The 18,138-nt window shown below is 41.8% G+C and overlaps 1 protein-coding gene across 6 annotated transcripts in view; it reads left to right on the top strand.

Annotated features, from left to right (window-relative positions):
- The window catches only part of enox2 (ecto-NOX disulfide-thiol exchanger 2), a 163,765-nt gene that overhangs the window by 44,608 nt on the left and 101,019 nt on the right, over positions 1-18,138 (top strand). The window contains exon 1 of one of the 6 annotated variants that reach the window (XM_075481792.1): positions 6,131-6,327. The exons of the other annotated variants lie outside the window; for them this stretch is intronic. Within the exon in view, the coding sequence (XP_075337907.1) occupies positions 6,306-6,327 (22 nt within the window). The 5' untranslated portion in view covers positions 6,131-6,305. Of the gene's footprint in view, positions 1-6,130; positions 6,328-18,138 lie in introns of those variants that run through there. 6 annotated transcript variants of the gene reach the window in all.

Genomic DNA, 18,138 nt, shown 5'->3' with positions numbered 1-18,138 from the left:
TTTTCTGGGGAAAATATGGACAGCGAAAAACGGCAGCTCTGAGTTGGTTGCTTTGCTTTTTCTTTGTTTTCTTCTTTTTTTTTAACGCCCCAAAAATGTAGATGATGAATTAGAAACTTGTGGCTAATACTATGTTTGTGCTTGCTGTTGCAGAACTCCTTTTAATCTGTTCAAACTTCCTGCACAAGCTGCTCTGTATGGGCTTGTTTTTCCTGACCTACTTCAGCATGCAAAGCAGGAGCTTACCCATCCAATATTTTCCAAATGCGAGGCTTTAGTCCAAATGTTAGAAGAACACGGGTGCCCATTTTTTCATTTCAAGTGTCTGAGGTCTTTCCCACATATCCAGATTGTAACATATCCTGCATTATACATATTATACTATTGGGTTACAGACTATGCCGCACTCGAGTTTCGCCTTGGTTAGTCAGCTGGATATTCTGTCAAGTGTTATTTTGAAGCTTCTCCACTACAGTTGTTTCTCTGCTGCCTGTAGTTCAGATTCTTGTTCAATTTTACCTGCAGAGGGAAGCTGTCAGGAGTAACAATAAAAAAAATCTATATATGCAGTACTGTGCAAAAGTTTTATGCAGGTGTGAAAAAATGCTGTAAACAAAGAAGGCTTTCAGAAATATAAATAATGATTTATCAATTTACAAAATGCAAAGTGAGCGAACAAAAAAAGAAAAATCTAAATCAAATCAATATTTGGTGTTACTACCTTTTGCCTTCAAACCAGCATAATTCTTATAGGTACACTTGCACAAAGTCAGGGATTTTGTAGGATTATAGTCAGATGTATGATCAACCAATTATACCAAATAGGTGCTAATGGTCATCAATGTCGCACGTAGGTTGAAACACAGTCATGAACCGAAACAGAAACAGCTGTGTAGGAGACTTATAACTGGGTAAGGAACAGCCAAACTCTGCTACCAAGGTGAGGTTGTGAAAGACAGTTTCATGTTATGGCAAGATTGAGCACAGCAACATCAGCGAGGTCTCTCCCAGACAAAGATTTCAAAGCAGACTGGGGTTTCAAGATGTGCTGTTCAAGCTTTTTTGAAGAAGCACAAAGAAACGGGCAACGTTGAGGATCGTAGGCGCAGTGGTCGGCCAAGGAAACTTAGTGCAGCAGATGAAAGCTTATTTCCCTTCGAAAGTGGAAGATGTCCAGCAGTGCCATCAGCTCAGAACTGGCAGAAACCAGTGGGGCCCAGGTACATCCATCTACTGTCCAGAGAAGTCTGGCCGAAGGTCTTCATGGAAGAGTTGCAGCCAAAAAGCCATACCTCCGAGGTGGAAACAAGGCCAAGCGACTCAAGTATGCATGAAAACATAGAAACTGGGGTGCAGAAAAATGGCAGCAGGTGCTCTGGACTGATGATTTGAAATATTTGACTGAAGCGAAAGGCAGTTTGTTCGTCGAAGGGCTGGAGAGCGGTACAATAATGAGTGTCTGCAGGCAACAGTGAAGCATGGTGGAGGTTCCTTGAACGTTTGGGGGGGCTGCATTTCTGCAAATGGAGTTGGAGATTTGGTCAGGAATAATGGTGTTCTCAATGCTGAGAAATACAGACAGATACTTATCCGTATACCAGATACTTATACCATCATCCAATCCCATCAGGGAGGCGTGTGATTGGCCCCAAATTTATCCTGCAGCAGGACAACGACCCCAAACATACAGCCAAAGTCATTAAGAACTATCTTCAGCGTAAAGAAGAACAAGAAGTACTGGAAGTGATGGCATGGCCCCCACAGAGCCCTGATCTCAACATCATCGAGTGTGTCTGGGATTACATGAAGAGACAGAAGGACGTGAGAAAGTCTACATCCACAGAAGATCTGTGGTTAGTTCTCCAAGATGTTTGGAACAATCATCAGCCGAGTTCCTTCAAAAACTGTGTGTAAGTGTACTTAGAAGAATTGATGCTGTTTTGAAATTAAAGGGTGGTCACACCAAATAATTAATGATAATAATGCATTTGATTCTCTTTTGTTCACTCATTGCATTTGGTTGATTGATTTAAATAAATGATTAACACTTCCATTTTTGAAAGCATTCTTTGTTTACAGCATTTTTTCACACCTGCCTAAAACTTTTGCACAGTACAGTAAATATTTCTATTCTATCTGAGCCAAACCTTGGTGGGGTTATTGTAGGTCGATCCAAATCATCCTTCAGCAGTGGATGAATGCAAATGTGCAGTTTTAATTAGCAGAAAATAATGGGGCATTCTGATAACTCTCCTGCTCACTGAAGAGAAAGTCTTGCTTGTTTCTCTAAATCAGTCAAAGCGCTCAGATAATCAGCGACAATATTTGCCCGTGACGGATCAGAGGGTTGTAACTTAGTGTGATGTTGCGCTTTGACTTAACCGCACAGCCTGTTTGTGGAACGGCGCTACACTGACTACACTGCGGACTAGGAATTGAGAGAAATTTTGAAGTTTTTAAAGGGGAGAAACTGCAGTGTGGACTTTGGTCGATGCTTTTATTTACTTTTAAAGGAATTTTGTGATGGCAGCGGAAATGGAGCTAGCAGAATGGCAGGAGGGAAAATAATTTGACCCAGCAGTTAGTCTGTCAAAGGTTTGTTGACAAAGCATGCAACCCCAATTTTAGCTTGTTTATATTGTATTTATGTATTCTTATTCGTATGTTTACATTGTGATAAAGATCCCTTGCCTTTGACACCATGAGTTTTTTTGTTGTTGTTGTTTTTTGCTGAATCAGTGCAATTGTCCCAGCAGATCCCAAAGAGGAGCGATCATATCTTAGAAAGGTGCTGGTGTTCCTTCTGTTTATCAATCAAATGGGCCAGAATAGTCACCCCCAGAAACCAAGAGATGAAAAAGGAAATTGCTCTTGCCGCGTCTGTCTACCCTGAGCTTAAGGACAAGCTGAGCAGAAATGATCCCAGCAATGAGAGAAAAAAAGCCCAGACGGGGCCGGACACTAAAGGTTGCTGCTGATCATTTTAATAACGTGGCGGAGATGAGGCAGAAAGAGTCTGTTGAAATAAAGAAATCAGCTGCATTTCGTCCAACAGGTGACGGCAGAGAACACGGGGACGGTCTGCAGGACTAATTATCTCCCTGAACGTTTTGCGCTTGAGCTGCACCGCCAACCCTTTGAAAGGAGTCCAACTGATGACTGTCCCTTTATTTAACTTAAAATAGCCCTGAAATCATTCTCCTTTAAGTAGCTTTTGCACAGAATGATGGTATTCGCCACATAACTGTCCCCAATAGATTGTGTTGTGCACCTAAAACCTTCTTGCATTGTTAAAAATATGAAGGCGACTGTCCTTGGTTTTGTATTCTTGTGAAAAAGTACTGAAAAGAGATTTATTGTCAAGAAATTGTTGTCATGGAAACCAACAAAAAAAAAAAGCTATGTGTGACTACTGACAGGAAGAGCTGCCAGAGAAGAGGGACACATCCCCTAATGGAACGATCCTGGGACGACTTGAGCCTTGAGATCGGTGTTGAGTCTTTCTTCAAACTCTTAGAGGAGCATCGATTGAGCTTTTTGAGTTTGGGGCAGAGTTCACCCACAATCTCGGCGACTGCAGTTGACAAAACAGTGTACGAGTTGACGCCCCGATGCTTTCTTGTTCCTTTTTTTTTTCATTTGTGTTGCGTTTTTTTTCTGCTCGGCAGCCGCTTTATAATTTAGTGTATTGATGGAAGCAAAATGCTACAAAAAAGCACAGGGAGCAAACCTTTTGAAGTAAATCTTGACATACAAGAGGCTTAAAGTTAGACTTGACCATCCACTGAAGCCTCTCAGCACTACGGAGAGTGAAAAAAAGGCAGCAGACAAAAACCAAAGTTGTGAGGAGATTGTAACCTTCCTGTCGGATTTGAGGTTTTTATATTGTGCTGCAACGTTTTAACGCAGTCAGCCAGGGAATTAGCACCACCTGCTGTTTGTGTTGATGTACATTTATTCACATTTTTCACAAGACTCGCCTCTGCGTTTGCAAACGCGGCTAATTTCACTTCAGATTCCGTTTAGTTGCCGTTCTCTTGATGCGCTTGAAATCTCTAAAAGTTTGAACGTGCACCGACAAAAAATGAAGACACTTTAGGAGCTGCTGGATTGTTTTGGATAAAACTGAGAGGTGTGGCTTTTATTTAGCTGACCATGTTCCTATGACTCAGGGCAGCCTAAATACAAGCAACTACAGGAACTGGGAAGACACAGAACAGAAACAGACTCGTCCTTGTAAATGTAGGGTTCACGTTAGTTTAAGCCAGGTGTTCTTCGTGGATTCAAACCAATCTATGCTATAAATGCACATTCATGAAAAAAGGTTAAAACGTCAAGAGGAAGATGCCCAAAATACCCACACAGTTTACCACTTTAACGGGGGCAGTTTTACCAGAAAAGGTGTATGTTTTCATTCATACTTAATTCAGTCATTTAACCAACCAAGAGGGTTGTCTGTTGAGTACCATCAATGAAAACCCCAAAGAGATAAAGAGCTGATGGAGAAACAAGACAAACGCACGCTGACTTTGATCTTTCTGCTGATAATCTGTGTGCCGGGCACAGTTTACATCACATCACATCACATGTTCGCTTCGTTTTTAACACAAACAGGGTCGCAAGCATCTCAACACCTTTTCCTTTTTCCACAAACGGGGCAAGAAATACCGCCTTGTTAACCCGCTGCCGTACCACTTTGGTAATTCACACACACACACACACACACACACACACACACACACACACGATTTGTAATTACATGCAGTAAGAGGGCATCAAAAGAGGTTGTAGCTATATGCTGCATCCACAACTTTGATAACAACACTAGTTTTTTTTATCTACTAATTCAGAAGAAAAGTAGCACGTTCTGCATCGTATTTTAGTGAATTACAGTCCGAAAAAGCTGTCAGAGGTCATGATGCTTTTTCCAATCCTGATGATAGCTTTTGTTGAATTCTGGATGTTTTTCACTTTTTCTTTACCCAAGAGCATCTTTGAAATAATGATAAACTTATCCGATTTCCTGTTATCATGAGATCTTTTGAATGATTTATCCACAATGAGCATGCCAGCATCTTTCCAGAACACAGTTGATATAATCAGGGATAAAAGCCTCTGCTGACCGCTGCACTGATACATCAGATAACTTTCTCATTGATATTTTCCATTTCTCTGTACACAGCTTGTGTCTAATTATGGAAGCATAATAGTGTTTGCTCTGCTGTTTTTGCTGGTGTAATTAATCTTTTGACAGAGTGTTGATCAAACCAAGACATTGTTCGAGCCTCATTCGTTTTTAACTAGTGTACTGTTCACAGCTTGAGAACCGCATTAGGCATTTCTTTTTAATTGCACTACTGCGTTCATCAGAAATCTTCAGTGAAACACTGGAAGTTAAAACGGAGGCTTGACTCGATGCAGGTTCTCTGCTGGGCTGGCACCGCTCATGAAAAGCTCTTACGGAGATTACGGCAGCTGTTGAATCAACACGTTTTTTTTTTTTAATAAATTAAATGATCACACACTCTAACTTGGCCGTTGTATTCTATTATTGTGCATATTTTAGATTAGAGCGCGTCTCTTAAGCCTCAGCAATGACAGGAATGTCTTCCACCGCCGTCTGCATACAAAGCATGGCACTGAGGCGATCATCTCCATGCTTCTCCTCCTCCAACTGGCAAGCTCCGGAATGACACTTTAACAGCACAAGTGTCAAAAGTTTGAGACAAAATCATCTGGCTCTTTTTGCATCAATCCCTTGTCGTTTTAGTTTTTTTTAGTACAATCTCGGACCTTTGCAGCTTGTAAACGTACATTTGTCTCGCAGTCACCTCAGGGCTGTGGTGAGTGAAACCTCTATTTCGCATTGAGACTTGCCGCAGGGGGTGGCTTGGCCGCAGCTCTCCATTAAAACACCATCATCTCTTGACAGTTCGCCGGCGCTCGAATTTGCCTTCTATAGCAGAGTGCCAAGAAAAGGCAAAGCGGGAGGGGGGGGGTTGGTTTGTCAGCGACTGCAGCTCCCACGGACACCCTCAAACCCGCCAACAGTTCGCCTGCAGGCTGCGCGCGTCTGAAGCGAACTATTCCGCTTCTGTGGCGAACCGGGCAAGTCGGGGAGGGCGGGCTCGCCTGTCGTAGCTAAAAGGTCCCGCTTCTACTGGCTGCGCTCATTGCAGTCCAGTCTGCCGAGCGGAGCGGACTGACTGAGGGACAAGCCTAGTCTCCGTTCAAGGATTGTACCTCACACGCTTCGTCCTCCAGCACAGGACCGACGGGAAAACGCAGCTCGCCTTCTGTGGACCATGTTTCTCTTGCAGTACACAGGTACACATTTTGTCCAAGTTTTGACTCTACTCTCGCTGCTGGTTTATTTTTTATTTTTTTCTTCTTTTGGTTGTGTTGACAGGGTGGGGGTGTTCTTCTTTTCCTCCACGTTCACCGACTCTCTGCACTTCACATCGCCGCAGGGTAGAGTGCGTCTCCGCGCGAGTTTATGCGGCGTTTTGCTCTGTTTTATGGCTCGTGTCTATCCTTTAATAGAAGTTGTGTCAGCACGCTGAAAACATCCACTTGCACGCATTTGTCGGGCGTATACCAGCTGTTGAGACCGCAGTGCAAGACCCGGGCTGCCTCTCACCAGTGTGGCAGCGTTGTTTTTTTTTTGTTTTTTTTTTTTAAGTGGGGGCTTTTCTTTTGGCATGGTGCGCCAAACGATCAACACAGATTTCTGTATTTAACTCACTCGTGCTCACCACACACGAGCCTCATCAATTGTGTTGACTGACACATATCTACTGATGCTGTTTAAGGATGGAAGTTTTGAGAATAGATGCTGCCCACTGCTTCCAGATAGTGCCCATTTATTTCCACGCGCTGTGCACTCCGGTGTGTCGCTGTAAGGCGCGTCGGTCGGTCATGATCGGGCTCGTTTCGAGCACATTACGCAGGCCTATGTTTGCGGGGATTGTGAGTTGTTTGGTTTCTTTGCTGGATTTCTGTGTCATTTATTCCCCAAGTCGCCACAACGCACAAGTGGCACGACTTTAAATAGGACATTTTCTCCGGGCTCTCAGGATCTAATTAAGCGAGGATGGTGTTTGAACTCTCACATTAACCTGCTTCTTTTTTTTTCTGGCGCTCTGTTCTGCAGCTTCCTCTGTTTGTAGTCATGGGAAATTTACCTCAGATGTCCCACAGCTTTTATTTGTTGCTGTTGTTGTTGTTGTTTCTGTCCACAGCTTTCATTGAGCTCATAAAAACGCAATGGCTTGTTACAGGAAAGTCTCCTGGCATTAATTTTCCATTTTCATGGCTGTGAGTATACTGACTCCCACCATATTCATGTTGTACTTTTTAGCATTTAGAAATGTAGTCAATGTACTCAATTTCTATAAAACAATTTAGTGAGATTTATTTGCATCTGGCATTACAATCATGAGGTGAAAGTGTTTCAGTGGAAGACTTTCATTCAGATCATTTCGAATGGAACAAGCAGCTTTATAGAATAACAACTTGATGTCTTGAAGGCTTGTGCCTTTGTCCAGTTGGTGAAAATGTATTTATCTATTTATTTTTTCTTTGTCCTTCTCTGTGTGGACGGTTTTCCTTTCCTTGCTTGCGTGCTGTTAATCTTGCACAGACGGACAACATCAGTTCCCTTCTCCTCTATTTCCTCCCTTCCAGAGGCACAAACATGCTTTGAATCAAATTGAGTGAGTGGAGGTCGAGTGCCTCCCTATGAGCACAGGGAGAGAAAAGGTCCATCAGGCTTTGTGACAGCAATTTACCTCCACGCTGCCCAAGTCCTCTCTGATCAACTGGCAGAGCATCTTTTAGATTGCCTTTAATGGTGTGAAGGAAGGGGGGGGGGGGCACTTTGCTTAGATCTGTCAGTGGGACTGGATCTAAAGGGTGCACATAGAGTGCTTGAGAAGGAGCTTAAATATTGCAGCTCGCTTTGGCAGAGGATGATAGTGCTGCAGAACAAATTAAGACTGAATACAGAGCAACACTGTATAATGAGAGGAAATTTGGCAATTTTGGGAAGTCTGAAATTTTTTAACTGGTTGCTTTGTGACTGCTTGAGGTTACTAAATAGGGTTCTCACAGCTCAAACTGGGGGGGGGGGGGGGAGAGTGACAAAGAAAAAAGGGAAACAACCAGCACAAAAACTGAGTGAAAATATGACTTCATTTTTTAAAACCAGCGACCTCAATGACGGCTTGACATGTATTTGTAGACGTGCCTCACTGCGAGAATTTTCCCTGCCTCTGTTGTGTTTGCAGCCTTAAACGGCATGCACTCACTTTGTCTGCAGTTGGAAATTGTGTCCCTAACAAAAAGCCTTTCACGAACATAAAACCCACAAGGCTGAATCAAGACCTGCAATGTATTTTAATCACAACTAATACCACAATGAACACATGGACCGTTTCTTCATTCATTCTCATCTGTTGGACAACGTTAGAGTGATCGCGGTGCTCGATAAACCGGTCGGAGCTGAAAGTCATGCACACTTGCTAAACAGCTGTGATGTGGTTAAAGTTATCTTGGACCTGCAAAGTAAACATGCCAGCTGGATACAGACCAACTGATTTATTCATCTTCAGGTCACAAAGTAAAGCTATTTACTGACTCTGCCTACCCATTGGTATTCTCTGTTGTTGTCACCTGAGTGCTTAAAGCTTAGCTGTCGGACAGGTAGGAAGCTCTTCAGATTACTGATGAGGCAAGTTTTGCACTCAAACGTCTGCTGGTCACTTTTAAAGCTTTGGCTGTGTGTTAGTCAGGGCAGCCCTGCTCATACAGATGCGGGAGATATGGCACATGCAAACAGGAAATCAGAGTTTGCGGGGGCTCTGTGTATTTCTCTCTTTCTCTTTTTTTCTTTGCCTGAAACACGTCTGTCTCGCTCATTATTTTCATTAGCCTGATGTAAAATTAAACAGACTTGCATTTATGTCACTGCCGCAGTGCACAGGCTGCATTTTTTTTGCTGCATTTAGACTGGATTTGGGGAAGGAAAATTCTCTCAGCAGATGCATGTCTCAAATAGCTAACACGACAAAAATACCAGTCACAAATTAGATAAATCAGAGTAAAGAAGGAAAGATGAGAATATTTGCATAATTCTGGCTTACTGTTGCTTTTATTTCCATTCGTTTTGTTCCAGTGAAAAAGGAGGCCCAGCACTATTTGACACGGGGACCTTTTGGGAATCAAACCACCAACTTTCCAGTCGGTGGAAGACCACTCTACCCGCTTATCCACTGTGCACAAAGCCCCAAGTGTTTTTTAAATTGTTCTTCTCCTGAATATGGTAATATTACTTTGCTTATGGAGGTGTAATTCTACCATTTCCTGCCCCAGTTTTTAAATTAACCACCGCTGTTTGCAGTTGATCTAAATAAAAAATAAAGAGGGAACGATATGAGGAAATGACAGCTCACCGTTGTGTGTTCATGTTTTTATCTTCACTTTTGTGACCAGTAGTGATATAAGTTTCAGCTTGATATTTCTCAAATATCAAATCTCTTTAAATTCCTTCGTTAGAAACACTTTATATCGTTTTCCCCAATGGGAGCTTCTAAGATACTTCTGCCAGTCACTTGTTGCAAGATGCTCAGTTACATGTGTCCAATTCTTCTCTTCATGTGGTTTTATCACTGTAGTGATCCATCTGTTGGTTTGATGTTTGGTAACAATGTTGGTGTTATAACTTAATAGTCTGACTGTCTCACCCTTGGCCCTGAATCTGTTGCAGACTAATGAAGGGTCGGGTTATTGTGAATGCATGCGTCCCACTGCTCACCCGTATGTTCCCTCTGGAAACCCTGTCTGACTCAGCTCAGTTGGGCAGCTTTTGAAACACGGGAGCATTTTTGGAGCAAAACAAAAGTCCGTTAAAGAAATGTATGTTATCTGGAGCTGAAGATCCCTGTGAGGATCAGCAGTGTTGGCAGCAGTTGAACCTGCCATCTGGTATATATACGAGAGCTTGGCAGCCTGAAGGCAACCAAGTCTGAGGCTCTAACCATATCACAGAGAGAGCTCTACATTTCTAATCACTTTCATGATAAGCCACCACGCAGAGAACCTTCAAATTGGAGGTAAAGACTTTGCAACAGCCAGCTCAGTTACATGAGGGATGAAGTGAGCCATCACAGCCTTATTCTGCATTTGCTTTATATGAGCGCATGTGTGAGAAGGGATTGTGGTTGCTGTGCTAAACCCAGCTGACAGTCCCTTTGAGCGGTGGGGGAAAGAGAAGCAGTTTGAAGAAGCTGGATTATGCTGATCACCGGGGAGTTACTGTACAAGTTTTCTACATTTTCACAACTTCTTTCAAAAACATATAATTTACACTTCAGTCATGTACAACATTATGTATTTCTGTAATTCTGTGGTGTTAGGCCAAAAACTGATATTAAAGGCTACATGAGATGCAATGCAATTTATTCTCTCAGCATTTTTTGATCCTTTCACACATTGATTTCTTGTGCTGCATCAGTTCAGATCCTCTATACCAGTTACCACTTCATTTGTACTAACCTTTTTGTCCAATACCCTTCTTTTTTTCTGTTTGGTAAAGCTGCCTTGCTGCGTGTCACTTGGGGCTGCTGATGACATTTCAATAACGTGAAAGATTTAAGTTAGTTGCTGCTAAAGTTAGCCGGACTTTTCCGGAGCTGTTGGTTTTTGAGGCCTCCTGTTTGGAGAGGAAGTCGAGCTTACTTCAGCTTTATTTGGACAGCGTGGATTTGAATAGTTTCTGAAATTAGTATTCGATCGTGATGCTTGAATTGTTTTGAATCCACTTTGAGTCCAGAGTTGTTTGGATTGGGTACGAAGTGAACCCTGACCCGGAGAGTCAGAATCTTTTGATACCTCAACATTCACAGTCTCAGTTCCAAGAGATTTAACAAGTAGGGTTTTTGGATGGAGATGCACTAAATGGGTGATACATTTATTTTGACACACCGCTATAATTGAACTTGATTTAGGATGGAGTATCTGAACATACATTTGATACAGTGTTATTCCTCGTACAGTTACTCAGTCCCAGGATGATGACTTTTTTGTATGGTTTACGGGGCGTACAGCCAGTCCGAACTGTGTTGAATTGCGTGTGTGAACAATAATCATGTCTGGCAGTCAAACCTTTACACATCAAACATTTGGTGGCAGCATTGTAGATAAGCTGCAGAACTTGTGCTTCTGTCCATACTTGTTTAGTATGGAAACGATCCAAAGTACAGGCACAGCTGTCGCTTTAATGTGTAGAGCAAATGCTTGTACCTCTTCTGGGCTGTCCCACTTCTGGGATACAAGAGTGCAACTCTGGTTGAAGAAGTCACAAAAGTCTTGCATTTGTCTTTAGAGACAGAATCATTCTGAGTTTTGTGGTGTCATCCGTTGAAGTTTCGAACCAAATGCATAAATATAATTATCTCTTTCTCCTTATCCAGCGGTTCCAAGGGAGGGTCTTACATATGGTATGATGGATCACCAGAGGAATGTAGGTCTTTGAGGCTACCTCTGTCCACTTCTTCCTCAGCGATATTATGTTTCTTGTTTTATTTTTTAAATTTTTTTTGTAGCGATAGATGATGACTATGAGTCACAAAGTCTAAGTTTTATGCTTTAATTGCATTTTATTAGGATTTCCTCTTTAAATACACAGTGAAAATCACCCTTTTACTCTTGATTCATTTGTAGGAAACCTGAATTTATTACAAGAAACTTCATGACATTTATTACCACTTTGCTGCTGTCCTATGACTACAAGTTGTTTAGGAGTTGACCCTCTTGGCCAAACCTGTGCTTTGCACACACTGTTGATGTGCTGGACATTCCCCCCCATAGCTGAGAGCTTGGTTCAGTGGTTTGGACCTGAGGAGAGGGGTGTCCAGAGATTGCTTGTTTGGAAAGCAGCCATCACTCGACTGTAATGGAGACCGAGAGCCCAGATTTATATGGCTCTTACTTTAGGAGGAAGGAATGGCTCAAGGGGGGGAAAGGAGCTTCAAAACAAAATGGAACCAAAATGGATGAACAGAATGTAACCAAGAATGCATTATTAATAGGGTAGTAGAGGTTCTCTGTATTCTGTCTGCTTTGTGGGGGCATTTCACCTCTCACTCAAAGTCGGAAGGAATACAGAGGCTGCTTTCATAGGTTCGATGGTAGTAGTAGTTCTGCTGGGCTATTAACCTCATGTTCTATATCTTGTTTACATGATAACTGCCACCCTCTGTGGAAATGAGGCTCCTAGAATTTGGTTAACCCAAGAATTTTCCATCATCATCCGTTTTGCACCAACAAAGTTGCATGCACAGATCGCTGCTGTGCAGGTCCTTTTCATGGCACCAGAGGGGAAAGAAGTACCATCTGAAATGTCCCCAGAAGAGCTCTGAAAGGTTTGGTGATTGAGCTCAAAGGAGCCCTGTACTTGCATGTTTATGGCACAGAGCCAGGCAAGAGTTAGACCCCCTCCTCCGGAAAAAATGCAAGGATTTTTCTTCCTTCAGCACATCTTACTGGACGATATTACTTACTGGATATTAGGTCTAGCCTTTTTTCTTTTTTCTTTTTTTCTGCCTCCTTCTGAGGAATGAGAGGTCAGCATTTACAGAAGGATGATACAACACCAGTGGAACATTTTTACCAAGGAATGGGGGTGTAGTTTCTCGTCGGGTTCTTCAAATTATAGCTCTGTCTATTTTGAACCATTGGAATGCATCTTGAGGTCAGCAATTGGGTGAACTGAAGAGCTCTCAGTGTGACATAGCAGTGAATTTAACTGAGGACGTTCACATGGATGGTTTAAATGCACATTCAGAACTCTGGCTTTCAGGGTTGCACAACTTTTCAACAACTAGTCTGGCCTATCAAGTTTTCTAATTACAGATACAATGTTTTTGGCGTTTTTTGATGGGTATTGATGCAGAATCAGAGCGTCGTGCTACACAACAGCACCAGTGTCTATTGTGTCAAGCCATACCAGGTCTGCCTTTACAACGGATGTCGGTTTGGCTCTGCGACGCCCTCTGCTGCTGCAACAGTCCCTCATTGAACAGACCGGGTGAAAGTGGCCACGGGACTGCTTTCTCAAGAATTTTTGGAAACTACCCTCTTGTCAGGGTTCCTGAATCGGCTCCCTCAGTCCATCATTAGCCTTGTTTTCTTTAAAAACATGACAACACTCTTGACATTCATTAACTCTTCTTAAAGAAGTCACAGTCGTACTTTCGGTTAAAGCTCAAATTACCCCCACTACCCTTAAGGCAAGTGCGAAATCTCTGAGGATAATCTGAAACACAAGCAGTCATAAGAGCCATTGAGGGAGTTGATTGCCACTGCACCTGTTTGCCTTCTCTTTGAGTTCACATGCTTGATGGGAAAAGTCTTTGTGAGAGTGACAGAGAAAAAGGGGGGAAACTTTAGGGACATGGTAGAGAAAATGGTTTATGGTTATGAAGATGAAACGATGAAAAGTATTGAGCTGAAGAGCGATTTTACTGACCCGTCTATGGTTTTTCCATGACTCCTCAGTGTTCACATCAGCATTCTAGTGCAACACTTGTGTGTGTCTTACACATCATCTGTCAACTGCACATTTGAGGGCACTTTTCTGCAAACCTTGATTAATAATCCTGCATGATTTATTTAAACGATCCCCTGAATATTGTGCTTTGAAAAGGAAACTCTATAACTGCATATTAAAAAAAGGCCAGGCATAAAAATATGCATTTCAAGTGCTGATTTTGCTGGAATCCCTGTTTTCCATCTATGGATGCGTGTTGCGTGTCATTCCCCTCTGTGTTCTCTGTTAAAGCTTGAATAAAAACTGTCTGTTAAGAGCAAAAATTATCCTTAAAATCCTTAAAGAACTTCGTACCTAAACTGTTTAATTTTGATATTAGTTTGAACTGTAACTACTGAAGGTATGAAAACTGAAATGTTTTTGATAAAGTGACTACAAATGAGCATTATTGCTCAGGATTAAATATGCAAAGAAAGGATATTCTTCTGCATTGGTATGTAGATGGAGCCACACATCATTAACTGCTTGTTGAGCATCCCCACTTTGCCAAAACTGATCTAAACTAACTGTGATCTTTCTCACCCATAGCCCATCCACCATCTTACATTGCTACACATTAGGATAGTTATTTAGATAATCAGTACTAGATGCCGAGTGTCTTTCACAGTAGAGGTTGTGGCCTCGGGGACATATGCTGACAACAGCTGACTGAACATCACAGCTCTGAACACAGCCATTACAGACCGGGGCGTAATTGGATTCACAAATCAGCCGTAGCTGCAGGTTTATTGTGCCACTGGCCTTTATGGGTCATATATCAGAGGCTGCTGGGCCGTTAATCAGCAGAGACTTGGTAAGAACAAGATACCACTGAATGAGAGACCTTAAGAGAAGCTACTCGGTTTCCTTTTTCCTTGAGAGAAAACGTAGCGTGAATTCAGAAGCAGTTTCACAATGAAATATTGTCAAATATATCTCAAACATAGCCGCTTTTTGTTTGGTTGGAATTGTCGTTTTTACTCTCCTGACCAATTTTCTTCTCGATTACTCTGTTCCTTTATGTGCTTTGTAAAGAAACCTGCTCCTCCAAACAAGCTCCACATCCTCCACCCCTTCTACACTTCTGACATGTCCTGTTTGCTAGTTGTCTACCCTGTTGACAATGACATTTTTTTTTCGATTTATAACAAAGGAGATCGATGAGAAGGTGCATGTCTTCTTGTGAGACCTGGTGGGAGGAATAGCTGAGGGGAATCTTTTTGCTGTCTTCCTCTCAGTGAGCTGAAACATCCTGCAGATTCTCAATCATGCTCCTTTTGCTTGTCCCAACAGAGAGATGGATCAATATGAAGATTAATTATTGTGTCCAAGATGAGGATTGCACCAACAACCTGCGTTCTCTTTTTTTTTTTTTTTTTTTTCGGCCTCGACTGAGTGCCCAAAAGCTTACCCTGACGAGTGATGAACTTTAGCTTGTTAGGCTGGTCTCTGAACCGAAGCTGCCCTGAGAGTAAATTGGACTTGGCTCCAGGCTCAGTACAACCCAGCTTAGCACCCAAAGCAGGCAAACCAGAGGTCCCAAAGCATTTTTTGGGCTTAATGTGCCCACGTGGATATAAGGTATTAGTTTATCTCTTCTCTTGGGTATTACAGGTGTAAGGGCACCCTGTAAGCGGCGGTGGAATGATATTTCTCATGAGCTCTCTGCCTTGAAATGATACATTTTCTTGTTTTATTTAGATAAATTGTGGAAAGCTTTTCAAGGAACGCCATGATATGACAATGTATGTATGATTAGCACATAAATGACATGACTGCATATGTATACTGCAGTATATTATTTCAAGCATGTCTACATGGGGCTTATTTAATATGTTTGTGCAATTTATCAACGTGTCCCTATTGAAGGATATTGATATATGGTTTCTTGAAATGTCCGGTGTGTCATGCCAATAAATCAGCAGCGTGTGTTGGGGTGTAGCCCTGAACTGCACAGGCAGGGAAAAACGGCCAACAGCAGAATGATAAATTTCCCTCCTGAAGGCCACTGGAGGATTCCAGTTCCTTGAAGACTCGTTGAAAGCATCAGCTGAACTTGAATTAGTCACTCTCAGGTGTCACTGGCAGGTGTCGGGGATTATTATGGTAATCTCAATCCTTGTTTTGATCAAAGAGGATAATAATTGAAAGGCTGTCAAAGCAGCATGTAATACTGAACTTCGTCCACCTCACTGAAAGAATTACTCGTTGTTTAATTGGATGTTTAAAAGTCCAAGTGTAGTCGTATTGTTCAGGGTGGAGGAATGTGGCCATGGTCGTTTCTGTTATGTTGTAATTCACTACAGTGTAGAGGAAAGACTATCTGCCTGAGGAGATTTTTATTATGTAGCTTCTAACAATGTGCTCCTCTGGTCTTTCTTCTACATAAGGTCGTGTAAGAGTCGGCCTGCAAGAGAAAATCATTGGAAATATGCTTTTTGTGCTGTGATAATGTTCGCCTGGAGTTAAAAGGTTGACCCGTGACAGTATGCCTGAATAGCAGAAAAATGAGCAAGGGAAATTACTTTTTTATGTTTTTGATTTCAATTCACTTGAGTCCAGTAATGCTTTATTAGACCTTTCTACAGTATAAATAAAAGATAGACGATAAGGAGGACATATAATCATCATAATGAGTCATTGTGAAAGGCTGTTGTTGGCAGGTATGACCTGAACCTGTCCTTATTGCAGCAGACGTGAAGAAGCCTCTGGCTGAAGATGCTTGTCTAATCACCGTTTTTAGTGCTCTTTTATCTATGTTTAAACTTAATTGTCTCCAGCTGCTCCATAGCCTGTTGTACTTTCCTTAAGACAACAGCCTTTCTCTGGTGCCTTGAGGAATAAGACATATTAAAGACATATTTGCTCAAAACCCCAAGGAAATTCAGTGTATATATTATTTCCCTGGGATGAAAGAATGAATGAAAAATAAGAGGTAAACGATTAATCCATGTAACGATTCATACAACTCAGTCATAATTCTGTGTCCGTCCGTTATTTTTTATTATTTCTCTTTATTCTTGGATTCACTAAATGTAAATGTGACCGATTTGAGGTTGAAGAACATATTAAGAGCTGGTGGACATCACAAACATAGATTTTTCATGTATTAAGTGATCCATCTTGGCCTTCTTGTGCCTGTCACACAATTTTGTTTCCATTTTCTCTCATGTCACTTCTGCCATTAATTACAGTGTTGAGAATAGTCCCCAGTTTGCCTGGTCTAATGTTTGATGGATAGATAGATGGCACAAGGAGCGACAGAAGAGAAAAAAGAATGCTCATCGGGAGGCAACCAGGCTCAGCCAAATCATAGCTACTGGGGCCGTCCTGTTGCGGGATTTGTGGAGCATCATTTGTTTTAGTTGTTTTGGCAATTAAATAAGGAAAGACCCATTCAATGGACTCTGGCTGTTGGCTTTATTTCTCTCCCCTAATCTTCCCATAAGACCATATAATTAATGGTGGAATGGCTGCAGCTTCTGCCGTGCTTGTGTTAATGAAAGGGATTCGTCTTGTTTATCCAACTTATGGCTTTTTTTTTGTTTTGTTTTTCTATTCTGAGCTTGAGATGAGTGTCATCACTGTGGTGGTCGGAGACATGGAGTTGTGGCATCTGCCTGGACTTTTAGTGACAGATGATATTGTAACAAGTTCTGGACGGGAAAGATAGGGATATTTTTAGCTGGTATTGTCGTTCTCATCCTGCTTTTCTTTGTTTACATTGTTGATACTTTTTTATCACACTTCCCAGAAAATACTTGGTGTTTATTGGCAGATGTGGTTTATCAGTGGTTTATCTTTGTCTTTATGAAAGTACAAAAAAAATGTGTTTATTCAAAATCTGAATTGGAAACAAATTCCAGTCAACTACTCAGCTTTACCTCTGGAGTTGGAATTCTACATCTAAGTAAGCCTTCTTCCTCTTCCTGCTGGGTTGTTAACCAGTGGAAATTTTTCTACATAGGACTTCACTTGTGTGCATCTACATCATATGTGTCAAACTCAAGGCCCGCGGGCCAAATGTGGCCCGCCACGTCATTTTATGTGGCCCGCCACGTCATTTTATGTGGCCCGCCACGTCATTTTATGTGGCCCACGAGAGCTTAAAAGGTCTGATTAAGGTTAAATACGTGCAGTGACCAAAAACTACATTTCCCACAATGCATGCCGATTATGTTACGTGCAAAGTGACGGCATCCGGCCACTGGACTGCAATGTTTCCGAATCGATGCGATTTTGCCAACAAGTGGAATTGAGAAATACAAATGATGATCCCAAAATGTCCAGGAAGAGAATAATTTTTCTTTTTCAAGAAAGATCGGAAGGCGAATACGTGTTTGTGCTTCAACATATTTTTTTTTTTTTACATCTATGCAAATGTATATATGCAATATTTGTAACTTGAATAAGTCATAAATTAAGAGTTATTTAACATTAAGGAGTAGTTACATTTATAAGTTACATCTGGCCCTTTGAGGGCAACGATTATGCTGATGTGGCCCTCAGTGAAAATGAGTTTGACACCCCTGATCTACATGAACTGGCGT

Source organism: Odontesthes bonariensis, chromosome 13 (genome assembly GCF_027942865.1).
Source record: "Odontesthes bonariensis isolate fOdoBon6 chromosome 13, fOdoBon6.hap1, whole genome shotgun sequence".
Lineage (NCBI taxonomy): Eukaryota > Metazoa > Chordata > Actinopteri > Atheriniformes > Atherinopsidae > Odontesthes > Odontesthes bonariensis.
Note: the sequence above shows the minus strand (reverse complement) of the source record. Positions and strands in the feature narration are given on the sequence as shown.